Below are 24,452 nucleotides of genomic sequence, written 5' to 3'. Positions count from 1 at the left end.
CAAGTTTAGACCAAACCAAAAGACTGGTTCATTTTTTTGTTGTATTTCTTTCTATTCGGCAAAAATTAGGTCTATGTCATCTAGGAATTTATTTTCGTTCAAGTGTTCCAATTTTAATTTTGGTTGCCTTCATCCAATACCGCTACATACACAGACACACACACACAGACGATGAGATAACATCTGGAGCTTGAAATATTGTGTGTGTGTATGGAACCATATACGATGCCCAAAATTCCATAATAAACACACACACACACACACACACACGGTTAATAATAACCAACTAGAAACTGAAAATTTATCAATACGAATTTTATATTTTCGCTTTCGTTGTTAATATCCGGTTTTTTTGTGCATATACCGGAAATGGCTAGTTTTTTTAATTAAGAAAATTCTCATTTTTCATTTGAAACAATAATTGATCATCATCATTATCAACAAAAAAAAATTTTTTTTTTGTTTTGTTTTTTATTTTCTGATCCATCATCAATGATAATAATAATAATAAAAAATAAATTAAAATAGTGAAACCTGCTGCGCGCGCTTCTGTCGTCGGTTTCCTATTCTGACGATGATGATGTGTTTGATGGTGGTGGTGGTGGTGATGGTGCTGTTGTCCAGAATTCAATGATGATGAAAGATGAAAGAATCCAGCATGCTGCTGCTGCTGCTGCTGTCATCATCAACATCATCATCATAATAATAATAGTCGTTGTCGTGTGGTGTGTGTGTGTGTGTGTGCCTAAGTGAATCCAGAAAATTCTTTTTGATTCTCATTCTCATTTGATTCTGTTTTTTTGTTGCATTATCATGTTTTTTAAAATGAATTTTTTTTCTCTCTCTCTACTGATATACTATGATACTATGATATCAATGATGTAACCAAAAACAAAACAAAAAAAAAAATTCTCAAAATTGTCAATTTTTTTTCTTCAGACATTCAAGCAGGTTAATTATTGAATATTTTTTTTTCTTTGTGCAATAATCATTGATATATGATCAACAATGATGATAAAAAACCAACAACAACAACAACAACAATAAGAAAAAATTGTCACCAGAATTTGAATGAAATTTTGGTAAGTTTTTTTTGGTTTTTTTTTTAAATTTTTTTTTTAATATTTGCAATTATGCAAAATAACCATTTGGTTATTGTTTTGTTTCATCATTCGATTTTATCCTATAAAATTGAGATGCAATCGAATGATGATGACTCATTGCAAAATAATTCTTCATGTGGATGTTTTGTTGCAATCACCCTAAAATTGTGACTATAAGATGCAACTATCGAAATGCAATGCGATAGTTTGCATAAATCATCAAATAATGTTAACGGAAGGAATATTTTAGAAAATTTTTTTTTACATTTTCACTTGCTTGTTTTTTTGATTGAATGAATGAATGAATCAATCAATCAGTCATCGATCGAATCATCAATAAATAAGATTCCTATGTAATTGTTATTGGAATTCCTAAGTGCAATGATGATGATGATGATGATGATTTTTTTTTTAATTTTTGAATACAATTTACAATCGTCGCCATCTATTGTTCACCATTATCGTTATAGTTGTATTGAGCAGTGAGAGTACATATAGCACAGACATGCATGCATCTATCCAATTCCATTTTTTTTTTTTTTTTTTTTGGTTAATTATTATCATCAGCATCAATTGCAATAAAATCGTGGTCATATAATCTTCAACACTCCAGCCACCAAGCACCACCACGACGCTCAAGCTGTCTGTATCTTTAACCAATAATAATAATAAAAAAAACAACAACAGGCTAAATGATTTAGATTTGATTTGGCCCTTGAAATTAAAATGATTCACATGACCATCAACACCACCACCACATCATGCATGTTTGCCGGTTTTTTTTTCATTCTTTTGTGCGGGGTCATTTTGAATTTGTTTTGTCCATTTTTTTTAAATAATTAATTCATTGACCATGTGATATAGATTTGATTTATTTTCAAAAAAAAAGAGAATCTCTGTGTCAGTGTGTGTGTGTGTTTTTTTTTGTTTTGCATATCATTATCATCATCATCATATAACCACCGCAATTATCATTAATCTCTCTCTCTCGATTGATATAATAATAATAATAATTAATAATAGAGAAATCAAATTTCTTGTATTACATGCAACAACAACAACAACAACCACACGTTCGATTTTTTTTTCTTCTAAACTTCATATGAATGATTGATTGATTACACTGATTTATTTGATTGATAAAAAAAAAGAGAAAAAAAAATACTCAATTTTTCTTTTCGTGTTCGAATATATTGATTGATTGATTGATTGATCAATTTAATTTTCTGCAACTGTAATAAGCTTGTTGGTATATGCTTCGAATTTCTTATCATTATATGTTTTTTATTTATTTATTTTTTTCATTCCAATTTTACAGGAATCCATTGATTGATAATATTGGACAAATGATATCCAAACAACAACAGCAACAACAATAACAATTATTACAAATTCTTTTTTGCTCAAAAATCAATGAGATCTTTTTCTGAAAGAAAAAAAAACAAGTATTATTTGTTTCGATGTATTGAAAAACTCTTCAGACATCTACGAAATTCTCATTCATTCATTCATCTTAAAATAATCATCTCTATCTCTATAATCAGCGCTCAACGAATCAGCGAATTTATTATTTTTTTTTTTTTGATTTTTTTTTCTATTGACCAAAGCAAAACACACAAACAGCAGCACTACGTATACGAAAAAAAAACGTTTGCATAAATGAAATGATGAGAAAGCATAGTAAATCAAGTAAAGATAAATTGGAAAATGTACAAACCGCCGCCGCCGCCTCTTCGTTAATTGATCCAACAACAGCCACTGAATCAATCACCGTTCCATGTACAACAACAGCCACAACCATTTCAACGATTGCTTCCGCTGCCGCTCTCAGTCCTAGTTCGCCTGAATCTGAAGGTCAATCTAGTTCACTGCCAGGTTTGGCTGGTACATCATCGATGGCAACAACGACTAGTTCATTCATTAGTGATGAGCCGATACCACCACCAAGCCCGTTTGATCAGCCATCAACTAGCCGAGATTTTCCATTCAAAGTATGTCATAAGAATTTCTTTTTTTCATTATTAGTTTTCATTAAAATTAAAAAATATTCATTCTGACAGGACAAAAAATCGAGCATTAGCTCATCAAGTGATTTTGGTTCGAAACCAAAACAGGTGATGATTCATTCACCTGGCCAAACAAAACCGAAACCAGCAACAACACGTAAAAAACCATCAATACAAAGCGTTATTGATGTGGATAAAAAGATACAAAAATGTAAAGAAGAAGGTTGTAAAAGTTTCGATCTAACCAAATCGAATCTTTCATCATTACCTGTATCGATACGGGATTTAACTCAATTGGTTGAATGTTACCTGTATCAGAACAAATTAGTCACATTGCCCAATGAAATTGGTTGTCTTGTCAATCTGGAAAAATTAGCGGTCAACGAAAATTCGCTTACCAGTCTACCGGATAGTCTTTCGAATCTGAAACATTTAAAAGTATTAGATCTAAGACATAATAAGTTGAATGAGGTAATGGAATTAGATTTGATAAACCAATTCTAATGATCAAATTTTTTTTTATTCGACTTCAAGATTCCTGATGTTGTTTATCGTTTAACATCATTGACGACATTGTTGCTTCGTTTCAATCGAATACGTGCCGTTAGCGAAGAGTTGTCCAATTTGACGGTAATAATAATTTGTTTATTTTTTAAAATTTTCAACAACTGAATTCAATTTTTTTTTTAATTTTCGCATACAGAACCTGACAATGTTAAGTCTACGTGAGAATAAGATCAAAGAATTACCTGGTGGCATTGGAAAGCTTACACAATTACTTACATTGGATGTATCCAATAATCATATTGAACATTTACCATCAGGTGTGTGTTGAAGAATGAAGAATTCAATACAGAATTTCGAATAAATCTAATTCATTCGAATTTTTTTTTTGTTAACCAGAGATTGGTAATTGTGTACAACTGACTACATTAGATGTTCACCATAATGAGCTTGTTGATATACCTACTAGTATTGGCAATCTAATCAATCTGACAAGACTTGGTTTAAGGTAATGTATATACTATTATTATCGTATTTATTGTTGAATCATATAAATTAAAAATCAACCATGTTATGACATCATTTTCTATTAGATACAATCGCCTTATATCAGTGCCAAGGTCGTTAAGCAATTGCATCAAGCTAACTGAATTTAATGTTGAGAATAATTCATTATCACAATTGCCCGATGGTCTCTTATCTAGTCTTTCTAATCTGTCAACATTGACTTTATCAAGAAATAATTTTACTTCGTATCCGATTGGTGGTCCATTACAATTTTGTACCGTACATGTTAGTTTTATGAAATTTTTTTTATGTGATTTTAATTGATAAATTTTTTTGTCATTCTATTTCCTACAACATAGTCAATCAATATGGAACATAATAAAATAACCAAAATACCATTCGGTATATTTTCAAGGGCTGCCAATCTAACCAAATTAAATATGGTTGACAATCAATTGACATCATTACCATTAGATATCGGTACCTGGGTCAATATGGTCGAGCTTAATCTTGGAACAAATCAGCTGCCAAAAATACCGGAAGATATTGAACATTTGGAAAATTTAGAAGTGTTGATCATTTCAAATAATAACCTTAAACGTTTACCATCAACTATTGGTCGATTACGAAAACTTCGTATATTGGAACTTGAAGAAAATCGTTTAGAATCATTGCCAAATGAAATTGGTAAGAATCATGGTCATTTTTTTTCATCATAAAATTAATGATGATGATGATATTATATTCTTTATGAAAAAAAATGTAGGTTATCTAAGCGAATTACAACGACTTGTATTGCAGAACAATCAATTGACATCCATACCACGAGCAATTGGTCATCTAACCAGGCTAACTTATTTAAGTGTTGGAGAAAATAATCTATCTACACTTCCTGAAGAAATCGGTTAGTAGTAACAAAATCACTGCATGTGTCTTTTTTTTTCTTCTTCCAAATGAATTGTAATAATAATAATGGCCATGCAAAAAAATGATTCTCATTTTTTTTCAATTCAAGCTATCAATCTTTTTTCCCCTGTCTGTCTGACGACCGATTTTTAAAGTTTTTTTTTCAAACAATTGAATCGTCGATTCGATTCGAATTATCCTCTCTCCAATTCACTGTCTCTCTTGTATTTGTCTGGCCTTTGTCTAACCTTTTTTTTCTTTTTTTGAATTTTTTTTTATCGATCTATAATAACAACGATAATAGGTACATTGGAAAATCTTGAATCATTGTATATAAATGATAATCCAAATCTACATTATCTTCCGTTTGAACTCGCTCTTTGTGCCAATTTACAGATAATGAGCATTGAGAATTGTCCATTATCACAATTTCCTACCGATATTGTTAATGGTGGTCCTTCATTAGTTATACAATATCTTAAAATGAAAGGTCCTTATCGTATGTGATATTATTATTATACATTATTATTATTATTATTACACATCAATCGCCCACAAGAAAAATGTTTAATTATCGATTCAATTCAATAATAATTTAATTCGATTCATTCTTCGATTCTGTTATTGGAAAAACCAAAAAAAAAAAAAAAAACAAACCAATCAAGAGAAGAAAAAAAAAGAGAAAGCTTAATTTTTTCAGAAGAAGAAGAAGAAATCATCATCATTTCCTACTTGTTCAATCATCATCATCATCATGGTATCATTTTGTTCCCATCATTATCATCATTCATAATCATTACATGATTATTATATACCAAGCTCTGTTTTCAAACAAAACAAAACAAAACAAAAAAAATGAAATGAAAATGAAAATTATTGTTATTTGATTCGCGCCCTCTTTGTAATTCAAATCAAATCATCATCATCATCATCATCATGATCATTATAAATAAGAACCACACACACATACACGAATATATTCGATATATTTATCCAATATACAATCTTTCTCTCTCTCTAAATATACATTATAAATTATATATTTATATTATATATATATTGATGACATTTAAAAGGAACTATATATTTTTTGAACCTTTTTTTTCTTATCCCATTCGTTAATGATGATCCCTATTTTTTTGTTTTGTTTTTTTTTTTGGTCACTTATTTTGGCTACAAAAAAAACACACACCCACACCCACATTTTTTTGTTGTTGTTGCATATACGCTTGAAAACCCTGATTATTTTTTTTTGTTGTCGATTCATGATGTAAATCTTTGGAAAATGAAAAAAAATGAATTTCATACACACACACGAACAATCTCTCAAATGACATTTTGAATGTAATGATGATGATGATTGATTTATTTATATATTATTTCTGTTATATCTGAAAATTTTAATGATAATTTTAATTTACGAATTTTGTTGACAATAAACACCCACCCACACACACACACATCATATATTGAATATATCGTAGATGAAAACAAACAAACAAACAAAAAATTAGTACCAAAACAAACAAAACCGAATGAATGAAATAGAATGTTATAGAATCATTCAGAATTCAATCACATGATAATATAATATATAAAAATCAATCTCCGGACACATACACAAATCATAATGTAATTTTCTTTCGTAATTCCGAATTTAGAAAATTTAGTTTTAAAATTTACAGAAAAACAACAACAACAACAACAATTCTTGACGACGGTGGAAAAAAATTCTTGAATCGAACCGAAAAAATGTCATCATCATCATCATTTATCTTTTGTTCACATCGGTTATTTAATAATGTAATGATTACATTTGTCATTTTAAATTGAAAAAAAATGTTTCACTTGTGTGGGTGTGTGTGTAAATGGCCCAAAATTGATGATAAAATTAAAACAAATGATGATGATGATGATGACTATAATGTCTATTTCAACTCAATTAGATTTGAATTTGATTTGATGAGTTTTTGAAAGCAAAAAAAAAAAAAAACTAAAAAATTAAATTAAAACTTTTTGATTTTATCTATAGATCTGACCAACCAGAAAAAAACGAAATCATTTGACCGATAAATGTGATGATAATGAAAAAAAACTTTTTGACATCTCTAAATATATTGTAAACCTTGAAACCGGATTAACCCATTGTGATTCAATTTATCTTCAGTGATACAAACTGCGTTTTTTTTATTAACCAGAAAAATGTTTATAACGATTCATTCATCCATTCATTCATTTATTTACCAAATTTGATGATGATGATGATGATAAACACTACCAGCGATTAATTATCCTCATAATCCTCATAATCATAATGATGATGATGATTATTGTCATCAAATTTTTTTTTGTGGTGCAAATCTAAAACAATGATGAGAACACACTATGGCCATTGGTTTTGTTTGTTTGTTTTTTTTTTTTTTTTTTTTTTACTAATTTCTGGTGCACTACGAAATCTATTAGTTCCATTTGAATGAGCAAAATGGAATCCATGCATGTATGGATTTTTTTTTTGTTTTTTTTTTGCTGCTGATTAGCAAAATAGATGATGATGATGATCATCATCACGATGATAATGATGAACCAATATGGCAAGCCAACGCCCAAAAGAAGAAAAAAAAACAAGGTGCCACATAAGAATAATAATAAAACAAAACAAAACAAAAAAAAAATCATAATCATCAGCAATATGATGATGATCATAAAAAAAAAGAAAAGAAAAGAAATTATCTCCACACACACACCAAATTAGAATCAATAATAAAATAATTTGAAATAAAATTAACCTGACTTTTCTTACCATTATATATATATATAAATGGAGCCAATTCATTTCATTTTTTTTTATTATTATTATTGTCCAACATATAAAACAAACAACAATAAAATGTAAAAGGTTAAAAATGATTGATATATTTCATCACAAAATAATCAGTAGCCATTAATGGATTATATCGAGATGAATATTGATAATAATGATGATAATAAACTTGCTATAAATCCACTGATGGTGATTATAATAGCCATTCGATTCGATTTGCTGCCATGTTTCTTGTTGTTGATTTTTTTTTCTTTGTATTTATATATAAAATTTAAAAAAAAAAATTCGCGCGAAAAAAAAATGGAAGCGACAGTGCAATCCAGTCTTACATTCAGATGGACCGCCACCACTTTTATGACGACGACGACGACGACGACGACGACGACGACAACTACGACGATTACGATTAGTACCATCCATCCACTCTTTTTTTTTATATTCAAAATTCATCATTTATACGCATACACAGAAAAAAAATCAGATATCCTCTCTCTCTCTCTGTGTCTGTGACTGTTTGACTGTGTGTGTGCATCATATCCATTTCAGTTGGTTTTTACATCTTGTTTCGTTTGGATGTGTTTGATTTTAGTCATTATTTTTCTTCGTTATTCGTTTTCCACCATTCGTGTTATCCATCGCGTGAATTCATTTACAGAACAAGAAAAAAAACTTGTTTTTTCTTTGTCCACACACAAACACACAGATAGACAGACAACACAAGTTCAATCAACAAAAATCATCATTTCTTGATATTGGGAGTGTATGTGAATACATTTTGAATAGAAAACTTTCGCCTTCAAACTATATCTATTCATCCATTGTGTCCTTTATGAATTTTCCAAAGTGTTCTGTTATTGTGTGTGTGTGTGTATGATGGATTTTGAAGCCAATTTTTTACAAGACTCAAATTCAGACTTACAAATCAAATCAAATCAATTCAGTGAATCCTGGTCTGTGTTTTTGTTTTTTTTTTTGTTTTTTTTTGGATATTGCCCATGTGTGTGTGTATGTATGAGTGTGTGATTTCCTTTTTCGAATCACTAAACTATATTCATTTTGTTTTCGTTTTTACTGTTTGTTGTTGTTGTTGCTGTTGGTGGATAAATCAAATTGGAATGCAAAAACAAAAACAAAAACAAATCAATTTCCCTCTTTTTGTAATAATAATTACATTTTTTTTTTGGCCCATTTTATTGATCTCATCATCATCATCATTATCATCGTATTTGATCGATCCAAAAACATTTCTTCATTTTACTATAATTTTGTAAGATTATCTTATTGACGACATAGTATAGTATATATGAATTGTCTTCATTTTGGAAAATAAAACAATCATCATTTCGCTATGTAAGTATGCCGTATGTTTTTGTTTTTTTCTGCTTTTGTTTTTGTTTTTTTTTGTTCTTGTTGACAAACAAACAAAATAAAAAATGCCACATTTAATCCATTTTTATCCATCATTATCATCATCACACCATTTTATTGTTGTTGTTGTTGTTGAATGACAACGAATTTCAATAGTTCTAAAGTAGTATGTGTGTGTGTGTGTATAGTTTTTGTTTCGATGAATATAAACACATCAATATATTATATCAATGGAGATATTGATTATGAATAATAGTTAATCATCATCATCATTAAAGTAAAAAAAAAAATCGATGGAATTTGAAGAATCTACACATCATCATCATCATCAGCAGCAGCAGCAGTAGACACATTTTGTATTTGTAATACACCGGTAATAACCTTGTTGTTGTTGTTGTTGTTCAAATAATGTAACAAAAAAAAATTGATGATCAAAGCTAAACTACTATAGATTTTTTTTTTCTCTGCTGAATCATCAATAAATCATCAATCAATCAATCCTTGCATGATTCAATCAATCGATCGATCAAATGTATATATACTGTAATATATAAAAACATTCGTGTTTTTTACACAAAATATAAAAATATATTACATACCATACACATACATTGAACAAGAGCTAACAAGAGTTTTACCCAATTTTTTTTTTTTTTTTTTTTTGATGTTGGTATCTAATCGATATGAAGAAAAAACATCGACCTTGTCCATAGCATCGAACAAACAAACCAACAAACAAACAAAAAAAAAACTTTGGCAACGAAAGGGGAGGAACAAGAACGAAAAGAGTCAAATATCGATAGTCATCGATTATTTTCATATACACTGACACATTGTGAATGATTCGAAATTTTTTTTTTATTTTTATTTTGATTTTCATCTTGATAAAACATTGTGTCGTTGTTTTGTTGTTTTGTTGTGTGTGTATGTTTTGTATGCATTTCAAATGATGTTTGCATTTCAATCTTTGAATTCTTTTTCTTCAATGAACCAAACTTTTTTTTTCTTTATTCAGTTCTGTCCATCATTTAAATTCATTTGGGATTCATGTTTGTTTATTTGGGTGCGTCGTCATCGTCGTTGTTGTTGTTGTTATTTCTCGCCCAAATATTTTCTCTTGTTAATCCATAACAAACATATCCAAAATAAATGAAACTTTTCTTCTTTTTTTTATGAAAATCTAGTAACTTTTCTGTTTTCATCTTCCAATAATAATAATAAATTCCCGGGAAAAAGAATCGATAATTTGAATCATCTATATATTTATACCAGTCAGTTTTGCTAATTTTGTTTGATCCAACCAACCAGCCAAACATACACACGCACAAATATTAATTCCCAAAAGAAATTACGTTATTTTTTTTTAGCTGAATAAAAATGATGATGATGACCAACAACATAACGTAAACAACAGATAATAACCGAAGAAATGGTAAGTTATTTTGTGTTCCTACGTTTTTTTTCCGTTGTTGCTGATGGTGGTGGTGGTCGTTCCAGATTAATATCAAAAAAAAAAAAATTAATATCATTATTACCGGACTGACGGATAGATGATGAAAAAAAAACTTTAATGTCTCTGCATATGTGTGTGTGTGTGTGTGTGTGTGTGTGTGTGTGTGTGTGTGTGTGGTTAGTGAATATGACAATCCATCATCCATGATCCAAAATATACACGTAACATTCGAAATCAGTTTTTTGTATATCAGTAGGGAAAAAATTTTTTTTTTTCATTTTCCCACTTTAATTTGCATAATTTGTTTTTTTTTTGCACATTTTATCATTATTTAATGATGATGTATTGCTTCTATTTTCCATTCGATCGACGACCAGATATATAGTTTTTGCTATTAGCTAAAAAGTTTTTTTTTGTTTTTTATTTTTTTGTTCAACATACAATATTCGATAATTAGGCATATAAAAAAAATCGGATACGACATTTATGAATTTGCCCAATCATCATCATCACTATGAATCGAATCTTTTTCTTCTTCTGGTTGTTTGATTATTGAATCGATGTGTAATTTTTATTTTTATTTATTTGCACGTTCAGATGTTTGATTTATGAGAATTATTTCAATTGAATTCTTTTTTTGTGTGTATGTTTCGCAAAACTTATTTTATATTTTTGTCAATGTAGGCGTTTTTTGTTGTGCATGTGTATGTATATGTGTGGTATGTTTATTTTGCATTTTTCTTTTCATCATCATTTTCACACAACTTTTTCTATAGTATCTCTTTGACGTTTTTATTCAAAAAAAAATTTCAATTCATTCAAATTATTTGCATGATCTATAGTGTGTGATGTATATTTGAATATTTGAAATTCATTTCATTTCGTTTGTTCCACAACATACATCACATCACTTTTTTATTTCACACTATCTATGTATGTGTGTGTATGTCTTTGTTATTTGTATTATATTTGAGGGTATGAATGTATGAGATATACACTGTGCCACAAAGAAAAAAAAAGTAAACAGTAGTAGGTTTGCCTTTGCAATGGAAATTCTTTTTTTTCCATTCTATTCTATTCATAAGCTTCAATTCACTGTGAAATGATGAATTTTTTTTTCTTATTACATTGAACCAGAATCCTTTTTACATGGATCGAACAAAATTTTCTTCTTTTTCTTGTTGTTGTTGCTGTTGCTGTCGTTGTTGTTGTTGTTGTTATTGTTAATTGAAAGGATATTTTTCAAGCCACTTTGTTTTGATCCGCTTTTGAAAGGTAATTTATTTTCAATTCACATTAAATTCTGAGCCTTTTTTTATTTGTTATGTTTTGAATGAATGCTATGAATGGTTGTTTGTTGTTCCAGGAATCAAACATGACTACCTGGATGTGTGTTTGCGTGTGTGTGTGTGTGTGTGTGTGTGTGTGTGTGTGTGTGTGTGTGTGTGTGTGTGTGTGTGCGTAATAGCCAAAGAATTACACCAGAACAATAATACTCGCTTTTGAAAAAAAAGAAAAATTCTTATAGCTTTTGTCGTTTTGGAACAACAACAATAATAATAACAACAACAACAACAACAGAGGAAAAAAATTGTTTACTTGGCACAATCAAGAACAACAATTTATTGTTAGTCTCTCTCTTTCACACTCAGTAGTAGCTATTGGCAAATTTATTTCATTTCAAGATATTCTATATATCGAATGGGAATCGAATTCTATCTATCTATCTATCTATCATCATCATCATCACCATCATCATTAATATTTGAAATTTAAGATGATAGAATATTTAGTATTTGGGAGAGAGACGGAAAGAGAAAGATGGAGCTAAGTGAAATATAAGTAAATAAAATAGCGTGTATCTCATTTATGATTACTTTTAATGATCGATAAATGATGATGATGATGATGATGATTATCTAGCTTGTGGGTAGATAGATTTTCTTTTTTTTTTGTGTAGAAATCTCCTATTCCTGAATTGAATTTTTTCCCTATAGCTATATTCTTAGACACAAGCATCATTTTTCATTCGAAAATCTCTTGGTATATACCAGTAAACCAGAATCACAGGATGAAAAATGAAATTTAACAAAAGCAAAAATTGAAAAACATATTTTGCAATTGTGTTTGTAGACACAGGAACTGTTGTATAAACTTGACTATGACACTGACTATGTATGACAAGTAGTGTCATGGTTATTTTATTATTATTTTCTTGTTTGTTTATTTTTTCATTTTCTTTGTATTTAAACTGATTGTAATTCATTTGTTCAGTTGGAGTTATTTTTTATATATCAATAAAACTCTTCAATTGGTAGCAGAGCGTGGTTTCGATTTAACATCAACACGTCTCTTGTTTATTGATTTATTTTTTCCCTCGTTTTTCTATCATCATTGTTTTTCCATCTTCAACAATGTCTAACAACAAAACGAAGGATGCTGATTTAGCAATGGTATTGGACCGGTTGTCTCAGGTCATCGCAACATTGGCATCAAGCCGCACGTCCACCGAAACAGATTCGAAAACAACGGAAACGTTTGTCTTTGGACAGGTGTCCAAGTATAACGGAGAAAACGTGAAAGCTTGGATCAATACGGTGAGATCGGCTTTTAAAGCGTGTGGAAAAGCTCACTTTCTCGATCGTGAAATTCAACCGGCAGATCCTGAGTATGGTGAATATTGTCGATTCTATGGATTGATGATTCTCACTTTTACTCATAATACAATCGAACTAATACAGCATTGTAAGACCGTTTTTGCCATATGGTCATACATGATACGGTTCGAGAAAGACACGTTCTCTACCTCTGTTCGAAAGTTCACCGCGTTGTTGAAAACAACGTATAACGGTGGTACTCTTCGTCAGTGGATTGATACATTAACTGCCAGGTTTGAAGATCTTGATTCTGAGTGGGTTTCTCTTAATGAGATTACCCGGTGTGTGATTACCATATCGCTATTGCCTCGACCCACCTTCGACAAATTGGCTGATCGTCTAACATCACGTGATAAAATCACCATGAAAGATATCATCAATGCGTTGATGGAGGAGGATGAGAAGAATAAAGCGGCATCGACATCGAAGCGAAATGATACCGATTCATCAAAACAATCAGCCAGAGTTCTTCGTAAGAAACGACCAAAGAAATCATCATCGAATCAATCATCAAATTCAAAATGCTCATATTGTAATCGTAATGGTCACAATATCAATGATTGTCATCAGAAATACTGGGATGAAGGTCATAGAACAAGATCAACAGTGGCTTCGACCAGTAGACACAACAACAATCACAACAACAGCAACAACAGCAACAACAGCAACAGCAACAACAGCAGCAACAATAACAACAACAATAGCAACAGTAGCGCCACCAATGTGAGTCGACAAGCAAGATCAGTGATTTTAAAGTGTTCATCACGATCAACAAATCGTAATATTTGGATTCTCGATTCTGGTTGCACATCGCATGTCACTAATGATAAATCTGTCCTTATCGACGCGGTGCCTAAAATGTTGGAATTTGAAGCTGCTGGTGGCAATCCGATTGTAACAAACGAAATTGGAAATTCTGTCATCAATCTAAATCGTGGACATAAGATACGTTTGAATAACGTAGCTTATGGTAAATTCAATTCCAATCTGCTGTCTGTTCAACAATTATTTGATGATGGCTATTCGATTAATTTTGACGGTGATTCGTCTACTCCATCTGTAACCATCCGCAAGGGTGATTTGGTTGTCAATGCTATTCGTGATTCAACAGGTCTTTGGGCCGTCATTAATCAACCTACCCACAGTATTTTCAACCTTTGGCATAATCGCCTTGGTCATCCGGGTAAAGTCATCATGGATCGTGTTCACAAGATAAATCCAGATGTGAACAACAAGCATGATAATTGTGATCACTGTTGCTCAAATAAATCAGTTGCATCATCACATAAATTACCTATGGTATACAAACACGTTGGCCTATTTGAGCTCCTACATATTGATCTGTGGGAGAGTCCAACATCATCGATCACTGGTTATAAATATGGAATGCTGATTGTCGATCATCATTCCCGATTTTGTTTTGGTATTCCATTGAAAGCCAAATCTGATGCTGCCGAAGCCATTATTGATTTCATCACACGTCGTCAGGCTCGGTATAAATGTCAGGTGCGTCAAATACGTACTGATTGTGGTCGGGAATTCGTGAACAATTGTCTCGATCAATTCTGTTCTGATAATGGTATTGAACATCAAACAACCGTGGGTTATGCTCCAGAACAGAACGGTATTGTCGAACGGATGAATCGTACAGTGTTTAGTACTGTTCGAACGTTGCTTAACTCAGCCAATCTTCCTCATCATTATTGGGTTGAGACGATGACAACAGCCATTTATCTGGTTAATATTTGGATACGTGATGATGATATTTCACCGTTCGAGAAATTCTTCAATAGAAAACCATCGTATGGTCATCTACGTAATTTTGGTTGCGTCGCATATCATCATCAGCCCAGAATCAAACGTCAATCCAAATTAGATCCTACATCCAAACGTCTCATGTTTCTTGGTTATACCAACTCACCAGCCATATATAAGTTGCTTGATCCTTCCAATAATGATATCATCGAAACTAATGATGTTAAGTTTGTTGAGAGTGAAATGTATTTTTGTGATTCTTCTTGTGTTTCATCTTCATCGCTCCAACCATCATCCGTCCAATCTTCATCATCTGATCTGAACATTTCAACAGCTTATGCTAGACCTAATCCTGTGAATAGTGAATTAAATAATAGTGATCAACATACAAACATTGATAATTTTGTGTCTCCTGTGAATGAACAAACATTGATTAGTGATATATCATCAACATCATCAAATGTTGACAACAATCAATTTGACAGTGATTATGAACCTGATGAAGAAGATTTGTCCAGTTTCCAATCTGAAGAATCGTCCAACAATCATCATGATATTCAGCAACATCCACGTCAATCGTCACGGGAAAACAGGGGAGTTCCTCCTCTTCGTTTTGGTTACAAATGCACCAATTCTTATGTTGTTCCGCTTTCCTATGCTGAGGCTTTGAAAATGCCAGATGCTAATGAATGGCGTAATGCAATTCGTACCGAGATCAATCAACTGCAAAAATATCGTGTATTCTCCAAAGTTCCAGTTGATCATTCAAAGAAAACAATCCCAACCAAGTGGATTTTCACTCGCAAGAGATCGGGTGCTTACAAAGCTCGATTGGTTGCTTGCGGTTATCGTCAACGTTATGGTGTGGATTATCTGGATACTGCATCACCAACTCCAGATCGTAGTCTGACCAATATTGTTCTGAGTTGGGCTAAAACTTACAATTTCAATGTTCGTCAGCTGGATGTACGGACTGCCTTTCTTAATGCTAGTCTGAATGAACCGGTTTATGTCCATCCGCCGCCTGGTTTTGAGGGTGGTGGTTTACTGAAATTGGAAAAGGCGTTGTACGGATTGAAACAAAGTCCACTGGAATGGTATCGGACTATTTCTGATCATCTTATTGAAATTGGTTTCACGAAATGCATATCTGAACGATGTTTATTTAAACGTGATAATATTGTTCTTCTTTTGTACGTTGATGATATTATTGTTACTGGACCAAATGAGTCAGAAATTGATAAATTGGTTAATGAATTGGATCGTAGATTCGAAATTACTGATCTTGGGAATGTTGGTGATTATCTTGGTATATCAATTACGGAATTTCCGGATCATTTTGAATTGTCACAATCTGCTTACATTAAGAAAATTCTTGATGAATTCAACATGTCAGATTGCAAGGGTTGTTTAAGTCCCATGACAACTTTATATGAAATTATTGATGGCGAAGAAATCGATAACAGCTTACCAGTTCAAAAATTGATTGGATCACTTTTATATGTGGCTAATCGAACTCGACCTGATATCTGCTTTGCAGTTAATTGGTTGTCTCGGTTCATGTCTAAACCAACTGCATCGTTATTCAGAGCGTGTAAATGTGTGCTCCGTTATTTGTCGAGAACGATTAACTATAAACTGGTACTGGGTCCATTGGATACTGATCTTGATTTGTTCACTGATTCAAGTTTTGGCCAAGGATCTTCACGTCATTCGACTACTGGTATTGTGGTTAAAAGTGGTCAGTCTACGCTTTTCTGGCGTAGTACAAAACAACAGAAGATTGCAACATCTAGCTGTGAAGCTGAATCGAAAGCTTTATTAGATGGTTATCGATCAATTTTGCCAATCAAAGAAATATTTGATTTCATCGGCTATCACATCAGAATTAGAATAAAGTGTGATAATCAATCAACAATTTGTATTTTCAGTGGTGGATCAATGAAGAGGTCACGATCATTCGACATCGAAATCAAAAAACTAATTGAAATTTTTAACAGTAGTGATGCTCCTGCTATTGAATATGTTGAAACCACATGTCAGCTCGCCGATATTTTAACAAAGTCATTGTCATCAAAACGCATTTTTGAAATCGTGTCTCAGCAATTTTTTAATGTGTCATAGTAAACAGGGGAGAATGTTGTATAAACTTGACTATGACACTGACTATGTATGACAAGTAGTGTCATGGTTATTTTATTATTATTTTCTTGTTTGTTTATTTTTTCATTTTCTTTGTATTTAAACTGATTGTAATTCATTTTGTTCAGTTGGAGTTATTTTTTAATATATCAATAAAACTCTTCAGGAACAATAAAGAAAAATTTTATATACAATTTACAATGAATGAATAAATGAATGAATGCAGTGAAACAACAACCATTTCATTCTCAATGTGTACATGTACAGATAGACCATCAAATTCTTTCTTTCTTTTTTTTTTTTTTTTTGACGGTGGTGGTGGTGAATCCAATTTGTTTGTTCATAATACACCATTGTGTTCATTCGATTGTATCTATGTATTTTATTTTTATGATTATGATTATGATCATCATCATGATCATCATCGATGTGTCTACCGTCGTAAATTCTTTTGTTCGATAAAAAAAAATATATAAAGTTTCTCTCTCTCTCTCTTTTTTTTTTATTATTCTCGATTCTCGACATCAATTTATTTCTACTTTTATTTTATTCTGTATGTGTTCTGTTTGTATTTTTTAAAATTTGTTTGTCTGTATTAAATGGTGTTTGTGTGTGTGTGTGTGTGTCATTCTTATCTTTTTTTTTTGATCTTGAAACGCATAGATTGGAACATGACCCACCAACCAACCAAAAAAAATGTCCATGTTCTTGTTTACACACATTTGACATTTTGAATTATTTTCATTTTATATTTGTCTCCTCTATTTCTTTGGTCCAGAGAAACTCTTTCATTCATTCATTCATTCACTTAAATGGATTACACAATTCAAACGATAATAAATTATCTGCTTGATTTGTGATCTCTCTAGCTCTCCTTTTTTCTGGTATTTTCTACAGTTTTTTTTCTCGAATCAAAAAAAAGTGTGTTTCATTTCTCATCATCATCATCACCACCACCATTTGTGAGACATTATTTCACACACACACACACACACAGCTACCCAGTTTTTATTTTTGGGTATTATGTAATTTGTAAAAAAAAAATCTTGTCCCATTTGAAAACTTTTTTTTTCCTTTTTTGTCTTGTTTTCCGATATTTCTTTTCCGTCGTTTCCTTACAACAACAACAACAACAACAACAAAACGAACGTAGACAATTCTACAATAGAAACAAATATTAATTGAACTTTCTCACTTTTTTCTTTCTCTCTATATCTCTCTCATTCAATCAATGATTAAGTAAAGTGAAGAAAAGAATCAGAAAGTAAACTTTTTTTTTGATTTTGTTTTTCATTATTGTTTTACTTCCGTTTATCGCACATACACACACACACATACATTAATATAGAATAGTAATGGGTAGTAGCTTGGTGTTTTTTTTTTGACTTTTTATAGCTTTTTATACGATGATGTTGATAATAATAATGATGATGATGATGATGATGGTAGCTAATTAACTAATTAAATTTTTTTGTTGTTGTTTCACAATGTTCCACATTAAAGTTGACACACAAGCATACACACACAATGTTTCTGGAACCCCCAAATGGAATGTTTCGTTTATTTGTTCTGGAATATATAGCTAATTTTATTTCTTTTCGTTGATGGAAAATGAAAAATCTCTTCTTTTTTTTGTTTTTGTTTGCCTGTTCATCCATGCTTGTTGTTTTTCGTGGTGAATCCTCATTTTTTTTATTTTCAAACATAGAATCTGCAAAGAAGATGAATAAATAGCACTATGTTATATTTGGAATCGAATTTGATAGCCATAGTATAGTTGAGCATTAGGCATCCACACACACACACACACACACAAGAATTTGGTTCCAAAAAACCACACACACACACACACACATAGAGCTTAGCAAAAACTTTTTTTCTCTTTTGGTTTTTTTTCCTGTTGGGCGGCAAAAAATTCTCTTTTCTATTCACATTGAATTTATCGTCCCCCACCACCATGATGATGATGTTGATGACTATAACGCCCTTAATGATCTTGAACAGAGATTTTGAATCGATTCAATCCATTTGAAACGATGATTCTATGTCGCTTGAGTTGATTTACTTTATTTTTATCTTATTAGACAACAGAACATAGAGAGAAAGAGAGAGTCAAATTTCATTCAATGAAAATAACGGCTGGCCAAGCAAGCAGAAAAAAAAGTAAAAAGAAAAATCCATGAAGAATCAAAAAGAAAATCCAAAGTATTAGTAGCAGTGTATAATCGGCCAGCCACTTGAGCTGTTTTTTTTTTTTTTTTTGTAATACAGAATTTTTTTTTGTTGCATGTTCAATTTCAATGTTATTACGATGATGATATATTCAAGAGCTTCAAGAGCTCAGCATTTATATTGTATTCTGTCTCTTTTTTCTTTTTTAGTCTAATACGAAAAAATAGAGATAGAGAGTGAGAGAGAATCCTTGTCTTGTTGTTGTTGTTATTTTTGTCTTGTTGTTGTTGTTTAGATGAATGAATGAATGAATGATTAAGGCATTAGTAAAACAACAAAAAACAAAACCAAATGAAAAAGAATGTTCTTTATGGTTGGAAATTGGAAAAAAAAGGAAATTTATTTTCATTTCCAAAACCTTTAATGGTCATATGATGGCAATGATGATGATGATTTATACATTGAACACACACACACACACACACACACAGAATTTTATGATAAATGCAAAAAAAAACACGTTCATCATTCATTCATTCATTCATTCGTTTGTTTGTTTTTTTCTCATCATTTTCCGGATATTTGATTGTTGTTGATGATCACATATACACATGAAAAATTTAACAAATTCTATTCCATTCTCTCATTATTAACATGAACTTTTTTTTCATGAAAAAAATAAAAATAAATTATATCTTCATATGTAACAGAAAATTCATTGTCCACAAACCATATATTCATTTAATGATAATGATTATCATTAACAACCATCAACAATGAACTAAACACAACAGTATAGTGATGGTCCACCAATTCTATACTAATTCTGTTTTAGTTCATGTAACCCATACAGAAGATGATGAATCTAGTTCATTATCATTCTGTACATATTATATCTAATTTATTATGCAGATTGTGATGAAAGTGAAAGTGAAAATGTGTATGTGTAATAAGCATGCAAGATGATAATATTGCATTTTCACATTCATTATACATTAATTGTATGCATATGGGACTTGAAAAAAAAAGAAGAAATGTGTGCGTGTGCGTGTGTGTGTGTGTGTTTTTTGGTGACAAATTTTTAATTGCTCGTAATAATAATTGTATATATCCATAGGGATGATGTCTATGATGATGGAATTTTGTTTGTTGCACACAAAAAAAAATTTTTACAGTGTTTGTTTGCTCATTTTTTTTGTTATTGTAAATTTTGAATCTCGCTGGAATAGACATTAAAGAATTTTTTTTTCATCATCTTCTTCTTCTTTTTTTTGATTAATTTTGTCTGATGTTTTGAATGAAAAGAAATTTGTGGACTTAATTTGTCATTCAATATAAGTCCACGTCCGTCTTCAAGAATATGAATTATTCGTCACTTAATTCCATCATCAAGATTTTATCGAATGATGATGGAAGTAAGTCCTGTCTGAATGTTATGTTGAAGTAAAAGTGAAAAGAAAAATTTTCATTCATTGATTATTATTTGTATATATGTGAATCATCATCATCATATGAAGAATTTTTTGACATGTTATTCTGGCGTTTTTTTTATTTATTTATTTTTTTCATTATATGTGAATTGTTTGTATTATGCAATATAATAAAATTATGAAACTTTCAATGATTAGTGGAAAAATAAAAGAAAAAAATTTTCATTTTTTTCTTTTCCATTGAAACTTTGTGATTTAAATGTGAAATGAAACATTTGCAAACTGATATTTGAAATTCTATTTGAATTTGTTATTTTCAATCATTTTTTTTCATTTTTCCATAGTATGATAATTAAGTATTCACTGATTCATTATTCTGAAGGTTTTTCCATTATCGATTAATGATGCTGGTGATGGTGAAGCAGAAAATGGAAACAGAAAAAAAATGATTAACAAGTTTTTTTTTTACTTCTTGCAATAATATCCTCATTGATCATCATGTGATTGAATCAATCAAGTTTTTCTTGAATTTTTTTTTTCGATGATGTTGATGATGATGATGATGATGATGATAACCAATGAAATTTTCTATTTGTTGTTACAACAATTTCTTTATCAATATATGCGGCAATGAGTGAGAAAAAAAAACAGCAAAAATTTAATGATATAATGATTGGTAGAATAATGGTCTGTAGTTATCATCGGTCCATTATGATCATTATCATCATCATCATCATCATCATCATGATATAATCTTTTACCATGAATTTTACTGTTGGTTGATCAACCATGCATATGATGTTCATGATATATCCTATCTTGTTGAAACAGCTAGCTTTTACCAAATAGATTTTTTTAAAAACTGAATTGATGATCATTATTCCTTTCACTATCATTGTATTGTTCATCATCCATTCCATTCTTCATATTCAATCAACCAATCATTATCCTGTAATCTAGAATCTTATTTTCATTTTACATTTAAAAAAAACGTTCACTTTTTAACTTGTTGTTTACTTACAAACACATGAAAAAACATTGTAACAATTTTTCAATCACGGTATGATTTCCGGAAATTATATTTTCAATGAAAAAAAAACACCATGTGTGTGTGTGTGTGTATCATTAGAAAGTGATAATCACCCATACACACACACACACAATTATCACCAAAAAAAAAGAAAAGAAAATCATTAGAGAATAATTGACACTTTTCTAATATTTGAGATATCATTTCTTGTGTTTAAAAAAAAAAAAAATTTCCATTTCATTCATGTATTCTCATTCAACTTACAATAGAAATTTCATCTGTTCACAATGTGACCATTTAGTTGTATCTTGAATCTTTTTTTGTTTTCTTTTCATTTCGTGTTCATTTGAATGACAAACAATTAGCATCTGTTTTGTTTTTTTTTTTTTTGCTTTTTTGTTCTTTTCTATTCCATTCCATTGTATCGTCATATTCCGTTGTGTTTTTTTTTATTGTCTGGAAAAAAAACAACATTTGCTTTTCTGACAAAAAAAAAAACACATAATCAACAGCATCATTGTGCAACAACAACAACAACAACAACAAATCAAGTCGGCAACTATTCAATAATGACAATGATGATGATGATGATGGCAGATAAATCGATTCCATTCCATTCATTCATTTATTTGATGATGATGACCTCTATAATCATATTCTTTCAATGTTTGAAATTGTAATCTTTTTTGTCATCATCATCATCATCCTCATTATCATCATAATTTCGACTTTGAACTTGTTTTCATTTTTATTTGTGTCCACTTTACAACGATGATGATGATGATGATAATGATGATAATGATGGATAGATTGTATTCAATGATCCGAAACCTGATTGAATAATTTTTCATTTCAATATAGTTCCTGAATTTATTTATTCAGAAAAAAAATCGAAATTTTTTTCTTTTTTTTTTGATTTCGATTTCTTTTGATCGATTTTTCTGTTCATTTTTTTTTGTTTTGTTTTCTTTTCCATTTGCGTTCATCAATTTGTTCCATATATTAACGAACAGAACGAAAAAAAAACGTTGTTCTGCTGTCTCGTTTGTCAATCAAAAAAAATTGAAAAAGGTGTGGAAGATTTGAATCCATGTGCATGAATGTGTGTGTGTGATCATTGGGTTGATCAATTTTTTTCCGATTTTCGATTTTATTGTTTTTTTTTTTACTTGTCCGATTTATATATTCATCTTTATATTTCGTGATTCGGTTATTCATGTTGATTTAGACAACAAAACATTTTTTGCTTTTTGCAATTTAATCACCATCATTTTATCGTTGTTTGATCGATTAATCGTTTCAATCGAATCAATCAATATTAATCATCATCATCATTTGTCCATTGATTGTTTGGCCTGTTTATCGATTTATCGAAAAAAAACAGAACAAATAAAAAAAAACGTTCCATCAATATGTGTGGATGATGAATTTAAATAAAACAAAGAGAACACGATAAACCGATTGAGAAATTGATTAATCAGTCCAAGTTATTTAAATTTTGGAGTTTTTTTTCTGTTTTATTTATTCAAAATTATTTTGTCTGTGTGGTCTTGGTCTTTTTTTTCAGTTGATTCGGAAATTGCTTTTTTGTTGTTGTTGTTGCCATGTTACAAAATTCCAGAACATGTGTGTGTTCAATGATGTGATCTCAATTATTGGTTTGTTGAAAAAAATCTTGTTTCCTGTATTTTGTTTTTTGTTTTTGTTTTCGTCAAATTCAATTCAATTTTTTTTCAGCACATTTCAGCACTTTATTGTTGTCGATGCAATTTTTTCTCTTTTCCATTATCCATTCGATTCGATTCGATTCATTTTGATCATTAATTATCCTGCCTGTCTATTGTTGTATTTTTTTTATAATTCTTGCTACAACAGAATTAATGTCGTTAATGATGATGATGATGATGATAATGATAATGAAACTTTAATTGTAAATAGTTAATGATTTAGAATTCTAGTCAGGTTTTTTTCTATTGTTGTTGTTGTTGATGGTAGGGTATTCGCCCATATATTAATAAAATGTCTAATGATAGTGGCGCTGATGGTAAGGGTGATGATGATGTTACATTGACGTGGATTCTCCGTCAGTTTCCGCCATTTCATGGATTCCTGATTCCCTTTCCCCTCATACACACACATAAATGGACATCCGTAGTGGTCATTATTTGCTTTATATTTTTTTTTGTCAATTTCTTTATGTTTTATGCTGACTTACTTGATGCAGTTGCTTTTTATGTTTCGATAAATTGCAATCAAGTTTATCTTTCTTTTATTTTCAGTTGCTTACATACACACAATATCGTTGATGCTTAATTCTATTTGATTCCTTTTATTTTATTTTATTTATTTTTGTTGTTTTTTTTGAAACTTGATGATCATCAAAATCAGTGTAGAGTAGCGTCGACTTGAATTTTAATCACTTTTCTTTTCTTTTTTTTATCTTGTCTTGTCTTGTGTGTGTATGTGTTTTTTTCTGGCTTAGATTCCATTAAAAGGAATCTAAGAATCCTAGAATTCAATATCTTTGATTTTTTTTGTATTTTTTCTTTCTTTATTCTCTCCAGATACTTTTATTCAGATCCACAAAGTTTTTTTTTG

General features: G+C 30.4%; 2 protein-coding genes across 9 annotated transcripts in view; both read left to right on the top strand.

Moving 5' to 3' along the window:
• Positions 1–531: 531 nt before the first annotated feature.
• LOC124496009 (uncharacterized) lies at positions 532–5,682 on the top strand. 3 transcript variants are annotated; one of them, XM_075733607.1, is made up of 10 exons: positions 532–1,082; positions 2,422–3,094; positions 3,164–3,580; positions 3,644–3,739; positions 3,813–3,933; positions 4,013–4,121; positions 4,207–4,405; positions 4,480–4,807; positions 4,887–5,024; positions 5,331–5,682. In XM_075733607.1, the coding sequence occupies exons 2-10, from the start codon at positions 2,768–2,770 to the stop codon at positions 5,531–5,533; spliced, it is 1,938 nt and encodes a 645-aa protein (XP_075589722.1). In that variant the 5' UTR covers positions 532–1,082; positions 2,422–2,767; the 3' UTR covers positions 5,534–5,682. The 3 variants fall into 3 exon arrangements, with proteins under 3 accessions (XP_075589722.1, XP_075589721.1, XP_075589720.1); XM_075733606.1 differs by lacking the exon at positions 532–1,082 and adding an exon at positions 1,724–2,352; XM_075733605.1 differs by lacking the exon at positions 532–1,082 and adding an exon at positions 1,839–2,348.
• Positions 5,683–6,972: 1,290 nt separating this feature from the next.
• Positions 6,973–24,452, top strand: part of LOC124495918 (uncharacterized) — a 29,563-nt gene continuing 12,083 nt past the window's right edge. For 2 of the 6 annotated variants that reach the window (XM_047059367.2, XM_075733601.1), the window contains exon 1: positions 8,408–9,197. The gene's annotated coding sequence lies outside the window, so the exon portion shown is untranslated. Of the gene's footprint in view, positions 7,003–8,407; positions 9,198–10,277; positions 10,648–24,452 lie in introns of those variants that run through there. The other 4 variants (XM_075733600.1, XM_047059364.2, XM_075733604.1 and 1 more) reach the window with 4 other exon arrangements.

The sequence above is a fragment of the Dermatophagoides farinae genome, chromosome 8 (assembly GCF_024713945.1).
Source record: "Dermatophagoides farinae isolate YC_2012a chromosome 8, ASM2471394v1, whole genome shotgun sequence".
Lineage (NCBI taxonomy): Eukaryota > Metazoa > Arthropoda > Arachnida > Sarcoptiformes > Pyroglyphidae > Dermatophagoides > Dermatophagoides farinae.
The sequence above is the reverse complement of the archived record's forward strand: the minus strand, read 5'-3'. Positions and strand labels throughout refer to the sequence as shown.

What these genes read in the sequence shown, in the direction of transcription:
- LOC124496009 (XM_075733607.1), top strand. Translation starts at nt 2,768, where the DNA reads ATGATGAGAAAGCATAGTAAATCAAGTAAAGATAAATTGGAAAATGTA. An exon ending in GACATAATAAGTTGAATGAG is followed by an intron (nt 3,581 to 3,643) that starts GTAATGGAATTA and finishes TTCGACTTCAAG; the next exon opens with ATTCCTGATGTTGTTTATCG. An exon ending in TACAATTTTGTACCGTACAT is followed by an intron (nt 4,406 to 4,479) that starts GTTAGTTTTATG and finishes CCTACAACATAG; the next exon opens with TCAATCAATATGGAACATAA.